The sequence below is a fragment of the Polistes canadensis genome, unplaced genomic scaffold (assembly GCF_001313835.1).
Source record: "Polistes canadensis isolate GaletaPanama2010 unplaced genomic scaffold, ASM131383v1 scaffold_199, whole genome shotgun sequence".
In the NCBI taxonomy this organism is placed as follows: Eukaryota; Metazoa; Arthropoda; class Insecta; order Hymenoptera; family Vespidae; genus Polistes; species Polistes canadensis.
This window is the reverse complement of record NW_014569746.1, coordinates 247,989-266,798: the sequence shown is the minus strand read 5'-3', so window position 1 is coordinate 266,798 and position 18,810 is coordinate 247,989. Positions and strand designations below refer to the sequence as shown.

General features: G+C 28.9%; 1 protein-coding gene across 2 annotated transcripts in view; it reads left to right on the top strand.

The window, feature by feature from the left end:
- The window catches only part of LOC106789738 (sodium/calcium exchanger 1), an 85,004-nt gene that overhangs the window by 33,054 nt on the left and 33,140 nt on the right, over positions 1 to 18,810 (top strand). For both annotated transcript variants that reach the window (XM_014754205.1, XM_014754206.1), the window contains exons 4-5: positions 12,616 to 12,807; positions 17,051 to 17,230. In XM_014754205.1, the coding sequence (XP_014609691.1) occupies positions 12,616 to 12,807; positions 17,051 to 17,230 (372 nt within the window). The remainder of the gene's footprint in view (positions 1 to 12,615; positions 12,808 to 17,050; positions 17,231 to 18,810) is intronic.

Here is an 18,810-nt window from a genome sequence, read left to right as displayed (position 1 = left end):
AAAAATAATAATAATAATGAATATAATAATCGTAGAAGATTTTACGATCAAGAAAGGATAGTTTAATCTTGTAGGATTAATCGTATGTAAAAAATGAAACTTTATAACGATGACATTTTTTTTCAAAATTGTTAAAGTTCGAAACGATTTTATGTTAGATAAAGGTCACGTCTACGTAAATCATATGATCGAGCTCCTCCCTTCAGTGTCGTAGATTCCTATCCGCTTCCATAGAACCAATTCCCGGTTGACCTCCTTGTGGTACGTCCTCGACACGGTAATATCAACCGCCAGCTTTATCCTTGTAAACTTCCAACTTCTAAATTATCTTTTGCTAAGAATTTTCAAAATCCATCGACGGTTCCGAAGTCTATTTAATCCTTTTGTATGGTCCTAAAGGGATTCATGACGTTCCGCATTTTATTACTAACTTTTATCTTCGACCAATGGTATAATACACAAATTTCTTCTCTTTTTTTCATTTTTATTATATACGTCCAATAATAATAATAATAATAATAATAATAATAATAATAAAAAGAAAAGAAATTTAATTCGTCAATTCGGATTTTTACTTTACACTCTGATGAAACTTTTACTATCTTCTATATGAAAATTAGATAAAAGAAGAATGATCGTAATGTTAAACTCGTGATATGAAAATTAAATACAGACTGTATATATAGTGCCATTATCGCGGGAGTTCCCCCACTTCGAATTAAAAAATGTAAATAAAATTTCTAAAGTAGATATTTTTTTTTTTCAAAGGATATTAAAATAACAAAAATTTGTTTAAATTATTTATACAACATTATGTCATTATGTAATTTATTGTTAATAATTAATAATTTTTCGTTGAGATATTTCTTACATTTTAATAATTTACTTGTAAATACGTTCTGTTTTGCTAGTACTCTTATAACCTATAACGACATAACACTTTATCATATTTATTGTTAAAATAAATCGATACCAATTTTTTAACAACTCAATATTATTTGAAAAATATATTTTATTGAAAATTTTATTATTTTATCATAATCTCGACTATAAAAAAGTCACTAATAAACATTTTAAAATGATCATAAACAGTAAAAAGCAAAATGGGGACTCCCGCAACACAACTGCCACCTGGTGGACATGAATAAACTTATAATCCGTATGATTTTTTCAGTATAACAAAACAGCAGAAATCCCCTTATCCCGATCGTTACCCCTTTTATTTAATCTTCGTGATCTCTTTTTCTATCTCTCTAAAATCTGCAACACAGCAATAAAAAAAAAAAGAATAAAATAAAAATAAAAAGAAAAATAAAAAAGAAAAAGAGAGAAAGAACAAGATAAAAGCGATAAAATTCAATTTACCTGAAACATGGATGATGCACATTGCGAATGCTATGTGCACCAACCAATCTCGATGACAAACCAGATGGCAAGACAATTTGTTTTAAACTAATCTGCAGTAGAGTGAGAAGAACGCAATACCTTGCTGAGAGCTAAAGTAGGTATGTTTCGTGCGCACATGCCTGCTTGCAACTGGTCTACTGACATGAGAAAGAGAGAGAGAGAGAGAGAGAGAGAGACTCTCCTAACCTTTTCAAATTTCCTCCTTTGCCTTACCATTTTTGTTCCTATTTACCATTCGACCCGAGTATACCTATTATTTCTTCTTTTTATTTTTCTTCTTACAAAAACCACGTGAAAATATAAAGAGTCGAAAATCGTAAAAAAAAATTCGATCACGAGTGGAGGATAAGACTAAAATTTTTTTTTACTAGTTATAAAATTTTATCACACACACACATATATTTCTTTTCTAATAAAAGCAATAAAGTTACAAGCTTGGGGGCGAGGGGCTAACACGATAAGTTTATATTCTTATATTATATTTTTTTCGTTTTACTTTTAGAAAAAAAAAAGAAACACCGTAAAATGATATTCAACCTTGCTCTTTACGCGTTTCATACATCTTTTTTCTTTTTCCTTTTTTTTTTTTTTTTAACTTTCCTTTGAAAACACCGCCTCGTCTGACTTAGCAAAAAAATGTCTCGTTAGAAGCGTGATCTCTTGGATCTCGTTAAAAGAGGTAATTGGTTCGTGGTTAAAAAAAAAAAAAAAATAGGGATCTCTTCTTTTACAGTTATCACAAAGTCGTAGTTCGTTTAAGGAAGAGAAAAAAAAAGACAAATGATAGGATATAAGGGGTTGGCGGGGGGGGGGGCAGGCGTTGAATGAGGTAGTTCAAGGGCTTTGGCCAATTAGAAAAGGCGTTTTAAATTGCAACTTGAAATGAACAATATGGCAAAAAAAACCGGGTCTGTGTACTTATGTACACACGTAAGAAGTTATACTTCTTTGGCGTACAAAACAAATATAACCTCAATTAACCTTTAAAAAAAACTTTTATTACTAATATTCACGAATAATTAATGTTTTTGAAGATATTTTTTGAAGATATTCACAGTTTTTTAATATCAATATCTCACCACCGTATATAATAATTAAATAATTTCAAAGCACATAAATAATTTTTATTTGTATCGATATAAAACACGTGTTGTGTATATAGAAATATCAGAATATATGATAGATATCAGTCCACACTAAATATAAGGGAGATATATCGAATTACTTTATGCCGTTAAATTTGAAATCGTTTTGCCCGCGCATCGTAAATACCGACAGACTTCGTAGTGTCGATTTTTGTGTCACTGTGCGCGCGCATCGTAAAAATTCACTCTCATCATTTTTTCCAAACGCGCCAAAAGAAGTATAACTTCAAAAATAATAAAAGTAACGAGTCATTTTGTAAGTTACTTTTCTTTATTGGATGTTTAACTTCTGCCGATGTCAGATTAAAAAAATGTTACGAGTGGTGAAGGGGGAAAGGGAGGAACAGAATGGTATCGTATTTTGAGAAATGACCGAGTTCTCTAATTTTAATAAAAACGTTCGCGTCGAGTTGACGTTTAAATTTAATCCTTTAAATATGGTGGAACTGGCCTGTGCAGACTACTCTACTGCGAAGCGAATGTAAACGAAATTACAGTGCTATTGTTGTTTCTGTATCTTTAACTATGCATTTACCCATATTTGCGTTATAATTAAGATAGAACATTGGTGTGAGCCAGTAGTGCTTTATACATGAATACGAAATACTTGTGTCCTATAGGACACATAAAAAATAATATTTTATTCAATATAAAAAAATGTCTTTCTCGTATCAAGTCATATTTGTGTTAGGGTTCCGTCAAGATTATCGAAAAAAACCATTTCTTTCTAAACAATTGAAAGATATTATTTGTCACTAGTAAGTGTTTTAAACTTTAGACTTGTTCGTTTGTTAATCGCTATAAAAAAAAAATGTAGGTTAGAATATATTTTTATTTATATTTTAATAAATAAAATCGGTATCAATTACATAATTTTATTCCAGTAAGAAAACATAAATAAGCCAGTTGAATAACTCTTCGAGCAAACATCACTGAAATATATAAGTCACTAAATATATAAGTCACTAAATTTATAAGTCACTAAATATATAAGTCACTAAATATATAAGTTATTTTAGTATAGCATAGAGAGTAGTTGTGTTAAAGTAATACAAATAGGAAAAAGAAAACTAACAACTTCTTTACTGTTTTTATTAACATTTCATTGAGTTGTGGTATCCTTTGACGAGGTGTTAAAAGAATAAAATGAAGGAAACATCGACGGAAAAGGTTAGGTTAGAAACTGGCGGAAATTCTCTTACTATAGTATGATATTTACTTCTCTATCTCTCTTGGGGGATTGAATTCTGACATAGTAAGTTGCCTTCTTTGTCGATCGAAATACTCTGTTGCGGTTTAGACGTGAAATTTTCTCTTATCGGTTGTTAAAATTCGACTAAAACTTATTGGAAGATGAAAGAAAAGAAAGAGTGAGATAGTGAGATAGATAGATAGATAGATAGATAGATACATGAAAAAGAAGAATCTGCATTGTTGGATCTCTGTAGGTCTTTTTCTCTACTTCATCGAAACGTTTGAAAGAATAGCGTCAAAGTTTTGCTTTTATTTCTCTTTTCTTTTTTTTTTTTTTTGTTGCTTTCTCTCTTTTCTTTTCTCCAGCGTCAACATATTTACATACACGCAAAGTTACCCCACTTCTATCTTCTCACTAAAGCTGAAGAACTCTCTCTCTCTTTCATCTTTATAATCTGCACATAAACATTTTTCTACGTTCTCAAATTCTTGCTAAAGTTGAACGCGTTTCAAAAAATTCTATATCAAATACTTATGTTATATGATACATCAATCGATCGATCTCTTTTTCGATAAAAAATACAAATAACATGAATTTCTTGCTTAAAATCTAAATCAACGTGTTCTTAGACAACTTCAACATTTCGTTACAATTTATATCCAATCGAAATGAAAAATGATCGATCGTGGAAATGATATAGACGATTATTTGCGAATAGAAGAACTCGTTGAAATGAAAGTTTTATCCTTTGTAACATGGCGGAAACATTCTCGTGTACAATATTGTGTGATTTATTGAATATTTACAAAATAGTTGATAGGTATCTGATATCTGTTTTGTCTACATCGTTTTTTTTTTTTTTATTTTATGATACAATTTGAAACGAATGCATTTTCATAAAACGTCAATATTTTATCAACAACACGAGTAATACATACAAAATAATCGATCGAGGAGGAGACCGATCAATCGAAGCTTAACAGCAACAAATTCGATGCCTGAATATCTCGTTGAAATAAAACTTACACTGTTATAAATCAATTTAAACATTCCAATGTACAAGACCGTGTGATTATTGAATGTTTCAAAAAGTATAGATATACGTGTTATGTATGTATATGTACAATAATATATAAAAGTTTTTTAATTTTTTTTTTTTTGTAAATAAAAGAAAAATTAAAAAAGCGAATTACATGAGCCCAGGTACGTAAAAATATTAATTTAGTGTTATTTATCGTGTGTTATTTTATTTACAATTATTTATCATATTACTTGAGTAATAATGTTGATTTTTTTAATAAAATAAAAAAGTTTGCAAATAGAAGAAACTTAACCAAGCTCTGTAATATACAAATGTATCCTTTTTTTGATTATATTCCCCATAAAATTAATATAACATACTTTAGAAAAATATAAAAAAAAAAAAAACAAATCAAGGAAAAAACAATTCTCCCCGTCGAGGATTTGATCCGGCGACATCACAAATACGAAACTACGCCGTTACTTATTGCTCTACTGATAACAAAAAAAAAATTACGAAACAAAAATACATAAGTAAACATAAAAATGTTTGCAAAACTTTTACTCCTGTTCTTTCGTAAACGGATGATCATCTAAATTTTTTTACAGATTCCAATATATTATAGTCCTCATTGACCATTACAAGTGTACAAAGTTTGAATAAAAATCTGAGCTTAGAAATTCTAAAGCAGTCCTTGTTAGCAGCGTATATTCTTATAAAATTTCAACATTTTTTTGTACTTATAGCATACGTATACATTATAATACTTTGTACGTAGCACATACAAAATTAGATGATCGATCGAGGAGACCAAACAGTCCAAGCTTAACGACGACAGTTCGGTGCTTTAGAAGCAAGTTTACGTCTCTTCCAGATTGATCGCAACGTTGAACTTTAGCAAGAACCATGAGAATATATCATTCGCCTTGTCGGATTGCGGGTTGTAAAGCTTTCGAATCGTACTCTAGAGTCGTTTCGCTATAATACCAAGAGAGAGAGAGAGAGAGAGAGAGAGAGAGTGAAAGAGAAAGAGGTAGGGGTTCTTTCGAAATATACATATGTATATGTACTATACCTAACTACGTACAAAAGACCGAAAGAATTCTGCCTTCTGTTTCGTTTGAATTATAGACGCCTTGGAAACTCGACGCTGCAATTCGTTTCGTGGAAAAGATTCATATACAAACGTATCCTATGTATTTATATATACATATATGTGTCTGTGTATATATATGTACGTATGTATTCATATGCTTATACATTATACTCTATGTAGTTAAATATATATATAGAGACATATATACGTATACTTATATATTTTATCCTTACAGGAATCTATTTATTATGTTACATACCATTTCTGTTCTCACCTCTTTGTCTTTCTTTTTTATTTATAATTAAGTAACAATCTTACAGAGAGACCTAATATCGTTCTTTTTTTTTGTGTCGATATGATGATGGTCGATAAAAATTCTAAAAAAAGAATACACGCTGAGATCTTGGTTTTAGAATTAGATATAATTTATTGAGTCAAAATCAGTAAAAATTGTTCATATGTCGTAAGTTATGTAATATTATGTCAATTTATCTCAAATAGATTGTTGATCAGATGATGCATACATTATATGATTTATTAATATATGTACATATATATTTATTCTCTATAGTCGTGTGCAATCTTGAAATCATGTTCATAATCACTAACAAAATTTGATTTGCAACGAATTAATATATATATAATGATTTTTTCTATGATCTACACTTTTCTTTTCGTAATAAAATTTTCACTTTTATAGTTTGTAATATACATTCTGTGCACATTTCACGTTTATCTCATTCGATTTTAATAAATTTTTTTAATTCTTACGTAGAAGATAATTTACGCAGATAAAAGTAATACTGTGTTAGCCGGAAAAAATTAATGTTTTTTTAGTATATACGTATATACTCGCTAAACGTTTGTCTTTTAAAAATTCTCTTTCCGTTTATATTATATTTTCTTTACTCTTTCTATTCAACAACAATTCTATATTTTTGTTTTTTTTTTAATGTAAATTTTTGTTCTCTCTCTCTCTCTCTCTCTCTCTTTGTTTTAAAAAGAAGATATATATATATTTTGTTGTCGTTATTTTTTTATATCGTTCCTCGGATGACAAAAATAAAGAAATTGAAAAAAAGTTTTAAAATTTAATTAGTATGTAACACGAATTATAGATAAAAGGTAAAAAAAAAAAAAAGATGAATTGAACGTCAAGATAGTATTAACGTCATTGCATCAAAGTCTTCTCGTAAAAACGGTTTTGCTACTTGGTTAAATTTAAACGGCAAGACGAGAAGGCTTTAAGTTTAAGAAAGAACTATAATAATGGCTAAGAGAATCACGTTTTAAAACTATTTCGTTCTCTTATTAGTTTCACGTAAATTTATGTCAACAAATTTTATTCCCTCCTTTACTTTTATATTACCACGACATAAATAAAATTTCTTTCATGTAAAAGTTTGTTTCGTTTTACGAAAAAGAGAATCCTAAGTTAATCAGTTCCATTACTATTATTTGCCATAATAAAGCTTTTTATCTCTACGTGAGTTCTTTTCTTATTTTTGAATTTAATATTAATGCTTCCCGTGAAATATTAAATTTCAGACCAAAGTCGAATTAAATAAAGATATTATTGTTTATATAAATTAATCCTATAAATGTGTATATTAAACATTTATGTAATAATGTTCCTATCGAAAAGTTTCGATTGATTTGTTTTTTTTTATTTTATATTTGTCGTTCTATTTATATTATGTTATATACAAATATCGATTTGATAACACATTTCGAAAGCTGCGAAATCTCGTTGGACGAATATACATATTACATAACTTCTATAACAGTCAAGAGGTTAACCATAACAATTAGATATCCAAAACCAAATGCAAACTAAATAAACTCATTTCCTTGAATCTCACGAATATACATTTAAAATGGGGGGTGGGGGTGGGGGGGAATTAAACGTTTGCAATGAGAAAATGTTTTTACAAAAAATGTAGAAAATAATTTCAATAAATGTAAAACAACAAAATATTATAATATTCGATCTCTTGAATTTATTTCCATATAATAATAAAATAATTGTCCTAAATTTTGTTATAAAAAAAAAAAAAAAAAAACAAGAAACAAAATTCAGTTCAATTAAATGTGATTTAAATAAATATAAAACAAGAGGGAATAAAACGGCAGGTAAATTTGTTATTCGAAGAATCGATTCGAAAGTTAAAGCGAGACAAGTCGATTAGGTTTGGAAATTAGTTTCGTTTTTCAATGTCAATCTGCATCCAATGAAAATGACCGGTTACCGTAGAAAAACGGGGTGGAGCAGGAGGGAATACAGGTAATCACATTTCCTGATAAATGCGAAGCAGAGAAGAGCAGATGTCATTCAGTTTGCGATATTGGTTCCGATATTTATCGATTTATAATAATAATAATAATAATAATAAATGTACTTCCTCTTGAAAATGATCATAGCAAATTAAAATACATTTCTAAGTTAATTACGATTAATTAATAATTTTGTTTAATTCGAAAACCTATTAAATCTTATAATCTAACCGATAAATATAAATATACGACAATTGGATTGATCGTTAACGAAGAAATTATATTGTGATAATACGAATAACAATTATCCTATCAAAATCGTAACGTAATAATATATCGATTGTTACAATAATTTTTGTTTCAAATTAAAATCCATTATTCACGATTTACAACGATAAAATGAAAAGAAATGTACATAATATTATATATTGTTTAATTGTTTCGTTAATTAATGATTATTGCACATAACATATCACATTAGACGATTAGATTTAACTCAGAACGCAATTATTGCATCCCAACTAAAATAGGAATTTAATTACTCTTATTGTTAGCCACTAAGAAAGTGGAAATGAATTTAGTATGTACGAATTTCCTTGAACTTAGCGTCTATATCGGTTTATTAAACATCCAAACGAGAATAGAGTTTGTCGAGAACTATACCAAGAATCTCATAAACAAAGAAACTTACTAGGTACTTGTATATGTATTTAGATACTTATATGAAGTTACTTACTAGATATGATACTATTTGAATATTTTTTCTTTTTGTATTTTTTTTTTCTTCTTCTTCTAATCGTACAAAAGGAACTTCCTTTAAGCGAGTAAATAAAACATTTCCTCGGACAAAGTTTTCAAGTAATGAAAAGGGAATTACCCTTGTTGTTAAACTTCATTGGTAAATACAAAGTTATAAGTATGAAAAGGGAATAATTACTCATGGTGCTATTTGAAATCAGGATCGTATTTAAAAATGTGAAGGGCCCTACAGAAGACAACTAATGTTACACTTAGTCATTAATTAATAATTGATAACCTAACTAAACATTTCTGTATTCGAGTAAACGTATATAAGTGTTATGTAACATTTCGTGTCGTTTTAAACGACGATTAATTTTGTATTAATAATTATTATTTAGGAGTTTAGGCAAAAGTTTCAAAAAATTGCAACAAAACTTGTCAATTTTTCTATTTAACGATGATTTATGAACGAAATCCAAAAAAAAATATACAATTTGTGGAGGGGATTAAGTCTAAAAAAAAAACTTATGCCTATTGGTATCCCCTTTTAAATTCGGCCCTGTTTGAGATCGAATTTTTGATCAAATAAGGAAAAAGGAATAAAACTAGGGGAGGAGGATAAAGAATAGAGTCGTTCAATTGTTATAAATATTTCATGAAGAAAAAGAATAATAATGTCTAAGCAATTTCGCGTAAAGTACTTAAGATACTTCTTTGAGTTTATGTACAATGAGAAAAGACTTTTCCACAAAAGTGTTGCAACTTCCTGACTAAAAAAAAGAAAAAAGAAAAAAATATAAAGGACTAAAAAAGGATACAGTCGCTTCTGAACGCATCGTCAACTTCTATCTGCGTACTCTTCTAACGCGTAATAACATCGAGAAGTCACTTAAACTTTTCCCTACCATTTCAAAACTTTTTGTTCTTTTCTTTCTCTCTTTCTATCTTTCTCTATTTCTCTTTCTCTTTCTCTCTTTGATATACAGGATGTTTCATTTTTATCCCATTAAACGACGTTGTCGTATTTTAAGATTAAAAAATGTAAAGAAAAATAATTTTATTATAAAAACGCGATAAGTTCGTTAAATTTTTTATTAAAAAAGCTATAACTATATATATTATACAAATCTATATGCAAAGATTAAAAAAAAAAAAAGAAAAAAAGATAACAAACTTATAAATCAATTTGTTTGTTACTTTTTGTTATTCTGCATAGAAATAACTGTTTACTTTGTATATTTAGAAACAATGCAAGACGATTCGAACAAATTATATAATATAAAAATTCCAAACGCGGATAATTCGAATTATTTACAACTTTTTGTATTAAACTATTTACGATTTATATATACAGGGTGAGTCAGGGAACGTGACGTTTCAAAATAACTCGTAAAATATACATTTTATGAAAAAATGTTTCCTATATAGTTAAATTAAATTAAAAGACAAAAGGTACTTTTTTAATGAGATATCAAGGTCATCGTTATTTTTTTTTAAATAGATTGCCTAATATTTTTTCTGGATTCTGATAAAGCATCAAATTCTGCATAAAAAACAAAACATAAAAATGTTTTCTTTACTTTTAATCGTAGAATATTTTAACAATATTTTCGAATGAATACAAATGAAACATCCTCTGTATATTAATCGTTCAATTAAAATTATAGATTCTGATAAATGCATTTTTTTTCGAAATCATTTCAGCCAGAAACGAGCGTGAATAAATTGTTCTCTACAAAATATTTGTTTATCAATAAAAAACGGTTTCAATTTTCTGTAGTTCTTTTTTATTATTTATTTTTTTATTGATATTTTAGGTTTGATGAGTAACAAGAAGAAAAAGAAGAAAAAAAAGAAACATGTTTGACCAAAGATCGGAACTTAGTTTCGTTTACGTCGATAGAAAAAAAGAAAAATTAAATGAGAAATGTTGGAAGAAATAGTAGCTTTTTAATACTTACACTGTGTGCCTCTTACGTTCCACAATATATATATATATATGAGGAAGCAATCCCTTAGAATATTTATTACGGACGTAAAACGTTACCCACATTGAAGAGTAATATCCTGGCGTATACTGTTTATCGCAGACAGGAACGACTTACTATCGAGTTACTACAACCTTACTCGAATTACGGCAAATCGTGAAAATTGGAGAAGCTAATATCCAACGATTTCGTGTATCAAAATGTTGAGATAATTTTTTTTCTTTTTATTTTTATTCCAATTTTTTTGTTTGTTTGCTTTTTTTACCTTTTCATTTTAAAGTTCTTCTAATATCGATATCAACTTTTTTCGAATTATAATAATCGTGAAAATTGGAGAAGCCAATATCTTTATAGTTTCATATCACAAAATGTAAAGATAATTTTTTATTTTTATTTATTTTCTCAATTAGAGTTCTTCAAATATCGATATTCAAATTAACTTTTAAATTATAATAATCGTAAAAATTGAAGAAGACGTAATATCTATGATTTCGTGTATCAAAATGTGAAGATAATTTTTTATTTTTATTTTTATTTTTCCCTTTTTATTTATTTTCTCATTTGGAGTTCTTCAAATATCGATATTCAAATTAACTTTTGAATTATAATAATCGTGAAAATTGAAGAAGCCAATATCTTCGTAGTTTCATATCGAAAATGTGTAAAAACGGGGTTTCTTTTTACTTTTCATTTTCCACGTTTTGATATTGAAATTAGCCTTCAGATAAGATTTCTCCTTTGAAAAATAAATTTCTAAATATTCTCTACTACTGTTTAAATACGATAATACGTTAGAATCCATCAGATAAGAAAAACAAATTCACTACAAAGATACATTTAACTTTAATTAAATGCTTTTGAATAAAAGTGAATTGTTAATATTAGCTAAATGTAAGTTTAGAATTTTCCAATGATTATATAGTAAATTTATCATGCTTTACTTACATACCTATATGTATATATAGAGCTATACGTAAATACGGTAGTTACATAATACGAATTAAACTGTCTATATATTTCTAGTACAGGAAAACGTGTAAATAAAGTTGAACGTAGAAACAACAGTTGCTATTTCCGTTGTGTAAAATAACCATAGAATCGATTTAAAGCTCTGGCTTTCGATCTTCTACAATGACGTAGGCAATCGGTCATACTGCTTATAGTTTACATTTGTACTATATATATATATGCATACATGTTATTATAGTCGAGGCTAGGTAATACGAAATACTGCAAGTAGTATAGCTCGGTATATGATCAAACGCAAAATTGAAAAACTTGATAGATCTATTTTTGTTTCATGTTTTCAACAACAACATTTTTATGAAAATTCTTAACATACGAATGGAACAAAATTTAATATAATCTCAAAATACTTATTATAATTTGTCTAAACTAAACAATTATACTGTAAGAAGTAGAAGAATTATACTATAGGAAACTGTACTGAAATGAAGGTTTGATCAAACCTCTGTAAGTTCTCATTGAAATAATTATCAACACAATTAATTAACATTGTTAAATAATAAAATAATAGTTCTTGCAAAAATATGAAACAAAAAATAAAATAAATAATATCTCCGAAATGTCATCCAATATGCTACCAAAATGAATTAATACGATTTATTAGAATTAAGAAAAAAATCTATTTTTCCGAATGATCAAATACCGAGTCGAATTAAATAATACGAAAAGAATAACAGCATTTAACTCTACTGAAACAGCAAGACGTAATTTTTTGTTTTTAGCCGAAGCAGGAATCGCTGTAGCTGCGGAATTGAAACAACCTGAGGATAGGACGGAGGAAGAAAAAATGGCACTCTTGGGTAAACCGAGACTTGGTGAAGTGTCCAAAGCGCAAATTAGAATCAAAGAATCGAAGGAGTTCAAAAACACCGTGGACAAACTCGTTCAAAGGGCTAATGCATCTATATTGCTCGGTAAGTCATATATTTTATTTCTATATATTTATTAAAAATATTATTCAATCCTAACGAACTGTTGATTCTTTCGTTTATCTTGTGTGTGGGTGTATGTGTGTGTGTGTGTGTGTGTGTGTGTGTGTGTGTGTGTGTGTGTGATATGTAAGTCTAATGAAGTTCGTAATTAATATCTAAATATTATTTTCTTATGTTATACAGTTAAGATTTTTTGTTTGAAAAACATCTTCAAAGTTTTATGGTCTTTCTCTAATATATTGATAATTTTAAAATGTTCCTGAAGTATTTGATAAAATTAATTGAGCTTTTTTTCTCAAATCATAATTAATATATGCAAAACACTTATGTTATATATTTTCAAAGTATAATTCGATTAATGGTTGTCACATGGTTGGATTCTAATTTGCTTCTGCAAAAGAAAAAGAATAAAAAGAAAAAAAAGGCAAGGGAAAAAGAATAATAGAAAAGGAAAGTTTCCAATTAGAAAATAGTTCGAAGAAAGTTCTTATAAGAAGGAAATGAATCGTCATCTTCCTTGAGATTACAGTTCGTAAGAACCATTAGTTCTTGAAAGCCATCATGTTAATCTTGTCGTCACGGTTGAGCAATCATATTGTATTAGATTACCTTATTATTATTATTATTATTATTAGAAACTTTTTATAAGAGAAACAAATGTTGTTTAAAAATTAATATTATTATTGTTTATTGTTTTTCAAAATTTGTGTCCGATTGATAGTAGAAAATCATGCGAAATCGTGATCATACGTGTTTCCTTTCAGGTAATCGGATCGGGTAAATGTAATTAGGAATTTCTGCGTGATTGAACATGTATTGAAAATCGATAATAAGTAATTTTTGTGGTTATTATGTATGTTGTGTATAAATGTTCTGATGAATGTTCTGTGGGTATGATTCATGTTGCTCATAATATGATTATGATAATAATTATGAAAATATTCTATTACGAAAATATTAAAATATATAATATAAAATTTTTTTGATCGTTGTGCATTGATTTGAAATAAATAAAAGTTTCGATAGATATAAAGAAATATTTGATTTAATAATATAATTATATCATTTTTATTAAAATATTACAAAAATATAAAAAAGATCAGTAATATAAAATTTGATCGTTTGGATATATTTTACGTAAATAAAAATTTCATATATAAAAATGTTTTTAAATTATACGAAAGAAAATCCGTATACGTATATATTTCACAATTCACACAATTGAGAATATTTCGAATGCATTAGAATATGGTTACCTAATGGCATACACAGGTGTGCCTAAAATCATGTGTGTGAAATTCGAAGTAATTTGAAATTCAGTTCTTCTTGTGAGCTTTTTAATCGGACGAGGAGAAAAGTCAAACGTTTCCACGTGGAAGGAAAGGAATGGAATGGAAACGAAAGGAAAGTAAAGGAAAGGGAAGCAAAGTAAAGGAAAGGGAAGGGAAGGAGAGCAGCTGAAATGATTGCTTTCACAAAGAGTGAGGGTGGTTAAAGCAGAAAGAGAGAATCAGAATGAGAATGAGAATGAGAATGGGAGAGAAAGGGAAAGAGAATGGGTCGTCGAAGGTAGAATCGACGAACAAAAGACACACCGGTATAATAGGGCAATCCGATAGCGAGTTTTCCGCAAAGCGATGCCGATTATCGAGAATGGCCTTGAGAGGTGGTGGTGGTGGTGGTGGTGGTGATAGTTGTGATGGTGGTAGTGGTGGTCTCCCTTTTCTCTTCACGTGACATTAGAAATCTACTCGTTCTATGATATATAAAAGAATTTTCTATGTGTTGTTTCTTCTATCGAACTTAAAAGGTACACATAAACCATTGTTATTCCCTTTAAGGAACCCTTTGTCCGTTTTTAAAGACCGTACGCGTTGTTTCCCCGTAGTACTTGAATCCCTTTTTTTTCTTTCTTTCTTTCTTTCTTCCCACTAACCCTTTCCCTCCACCCTACCCCACCTTTTAACCTCTTTTACCTACTTCTCCTTCTCATTTTCTTTTACTACTTTTTACTCGTAACGAAGTGACGCGTTTTAAAAAAGAGAAGCAATGGGAGGGGGGGTCATTCTTTGTACGACACACAATTAAGGAACTGTTAAAGGTTTCTAGTTGTATAATATTAGACATTGGTAAAGAAAGATGATTACTTTTTCTTTTTTTTTTCTCGTTCGAGTATGTAGAACAAAGTTATTATTCGAAAGGTGGCAATCATCAACGACGAACTAATCTAACGAAATATTTATATACGATTTTTATTTGTATTACACTTTCGTACAATAATTTATCTCTCTCTTTTTTTTGACCCACCCCCCTCTAACGTCGTACAATCTCGGTTTAAAGTTAGTTTTTTTGTTGTTTTTTTTTTTTTTTATTTCTCCCCGCAACAAGTATAACTTTGTTGCGGATACGAATGCCCGTTTGTTAAAAGTTTTATCAAAATATGAAATAAAAATAGAAAAAGAGTGAATGAACGCATTAACAGCTTCCCACCCATCCTCCCTCCCGCCTCCCCTCGACCTCCCGCCCATTACTAAGAGTTTACGCAACTCGTTAACTCACTCGCCAGTTTCAATTCCATTTCTCTCTCTTTCTCTCTCTCATTTCATATGATTTTCCCTTTTGACAAACAAATTATTATATATATGTATAACTTATTTTTTTTACCACGAATAAAAAAGCACCCAATAAATGAAACATCGGTGGTTGTTATAACTTTCGTTATAAATGTTATACGGTTTATCTTTTAATAACTAACACGTTACAATAGTCCCTTTTACAAGGCACGAGAGAATAAAAGGATTTTTCGATTGACAATGAGAATTATGCGAACGAGACAAAGAACAGACAGACCACCGGTCCTCCCCTCCTCCCCCCTTCCCTTTCCGCCCAACCCCTTTACCTGTCCCTATTGAGAACAAAGGAAGAACAAATATATTATTAATTCGCTTAATTGAAGATGCAGAGAAATTGTATATTAGTACGTAGAGAGATGAAAATGAAAATATTGATCGTTCAACGAACAGATAAGATTGGCCTTTAAGTCCCTTAGCAGATCTTTGAAGATCTTGAATTCTCAAGACGATTCTCTGGATTTATTGAACGATATGCAAATAGTCTGGTAAGGCATTGCAATGCGGTAGTATTTGAGTGTATCTCCCAGGATACGTTGTTGGATGTATCTATGGGTTCTTGAATAGTACGATTTCACGTATCCCTTAAACGTGAACACAATTTTAAATAAATATGATATTGAGAGAGGGGAAAAAAATACAGAAATTAAACCAATTATTACATATTTTATTATTGTAATATTATTGCGATATATAAGAAAATATCGATAAATTATTTGACTTTTATTTTTCTCTTTTTTTTATTCTTTATCTATTTATTTATTAACGTATAACTTAATCATGAATACAATTTTAAATAGACACTATATTGAGAGAGAGAGAGAGAGAGAGAGAGAGAGAAAGAGAAATAAAAAGAGTTAACCAATTATTATTTTTATATCTTATTATTGTAATATAATATAATTGCAATATAAGAAAATATCGATAAATCGTTTGACTTTTATTTTTTCTTTTTTTTTCTTTTCTATATTTCTTTCTAGCTCTCTTTTTATCTAGTTATTTTAATCTCTATTTATCTAATTATCCTATCACCATCTATATACAACTATCTTTTTCTTTCTATCTAATTTATCTGTTTATCTTCATATATATGTATATACCTATCTATTTATCACCACCTTTATCTATCCTTTTCTTTCTATTTAACTTTTCTCTTTCTCTACTTCTCCTTTATATTTATCTATCTATTTACAACTATTTTCTATCTCTTTATCTATATAACCTATACTTTTATTCTTATATACCTTCTTACACTTTTATTCAACCCGGAATATTTTCCCAATTTTTTGAAAAAAACACTTTCGAGAACGAAAGAAAAACCGTGTCGAATTCTCGTCGTTAAAAAGATACTTTCGAAGTTTCCGATATCTTCGTCGTATTGAGATCGTAACTCAGGTTCCCAACCCTCCCCCCTCCCTCCCCCTGTCTTTCCCCCTGTCCCTGCTCCTACCCACCACACCTCAATTCCTTCGAGGTGATTTTACCAGTGGCTTTTTCTCTCGGCCAATGTTCTAGGAAGTACGTAAAGCTCTCTTACATACATATGTAGTCGCTTGAAAAGTAAACTCGTAGAAATCCTGATATATTACTTACAGGTACGAGCTCCTGGAAGGAACAGTTCACGGAAGCATTGACTGTCAGTGGTGGTGACGAAGAAGACGATGCAGAAGGTGGTGGCGGTGGTGGAGCATCATCTTCTCCAACACCAGCCGATTATCTCATGCACTCTATCACTATCTTCTGGAAAGTACTTTTCGCTTTCGTTCCACCTACCGGTAAGTCACTACACACACACCCTAACTTGCCTTAAGTATTATATTATACTCGTGATTTGTGTCGCGGTTTTTTTAACGTATTCACTATCATTTCAAATTCTATTCCTCTTCTGTGATTGTCTTTTTGTTTACGTGAATTTAAAAAATTTTTCTGTTATTTATTATCTAATGTTAATAAATGATTTTATTTTTATTTTTATTTTTATTTTATTTTGTTTTGTTTTTTTAATTTCATTTTTCATCTTTGTAATCTCAAAATTTATGCTAATTAAACTATCCGAAATAATATATCGAGCGATTGATTATATTATTTAATTTAAAAACAAGTATACAAATTATTATTTACAATATCGATATTTCTAAATATATTTTATAAATTTTTTATCTATGCACTGACGATACTAATTTACGACAACCAGTTTTAGAATTTCATTATTTTCGATGGCATTCATAATTAGAAATGTACAAAATTTTATTTTTATTTTTGTTCGACAATTATTATCTGTTATCAATGTTTTTTATTATAAATACACATATGTATGCGTGTGTATATAACTACTTTCACGTATACTTTAGAAGCAAAATTATGAGAGAGAGAGAGAAGGAAACATATAAGTATTTTATATATATATTTTTATTTAATACTTTATATTTATATTTTTTTAAATAATATTATATTTATCACGAACGCAATAACTCGATCTTCCAATTAAATAGTAACCTATCGAAACTAACAATTAGTATTAAAAAAAATCATAATTACAATCAGAAATTTGTTCCAATAATATAATTACAATATTACTTTATTATCTAAATAATAAATAAATATCTGAATCGCGTTAAGTAAAAAATAAACAAATCAAATAACGAAAGGATTGAAGAAATAAAATTAAGGTTTGCTTAAAAAAAAAAGAAAAAAACAAAGTAAATCCAAACGATTCTTTGTATTTGGCAAGAAAAAACAAGTAAACAAAAAAAAGAAAAAAAGAAAAAATAGGAATAAGAATTTAATTGTATACGTAGAAGAGTGTGCGTATAAGCGATGGGTGTGGGAAGGGGGTGGGTGGAGGGTGCTGGCAAATCCGGCACGTTTACGTCACCCGTGGTTTTCGTAATAACAAAGAGAACTGACTGCAGTTGAAAACCAGTTGTGGTTTTTCGCCTTGTAATCGTCCTCCGCCACTCGACCGTAAAGCTTCCGAACCGGTTAAATGCATGTAACGTGTCGACTGCTCAAACAATGGTGGTTTATGATCACCGAGGAAACAGGAGATAGATAGATAGATGGTTGGAAATAGGGGAGGAACGAGAGTAGAACAAAGAAGAACAAAAAAATATCATCTATCGGTTATATACCGTCAAATTTCTTTTCCGATAGTAGAAAATGGATACCAAAACTATATCGTTTATCCGTTCTTTTTTGAAAAAAAAAAAAGGAAAAAGAAATAACTTATTGATCTGCACGTTTTTAATTTGTTATTTCTTTTGAAAGTGATTTGAATGAAGTTTTTTGAAAGTAGGTGGTGCGAGTCAATTTTTTGATTGTTGTTTCTTTCTTTTTTTTTTTTTTTTTTTTTTTT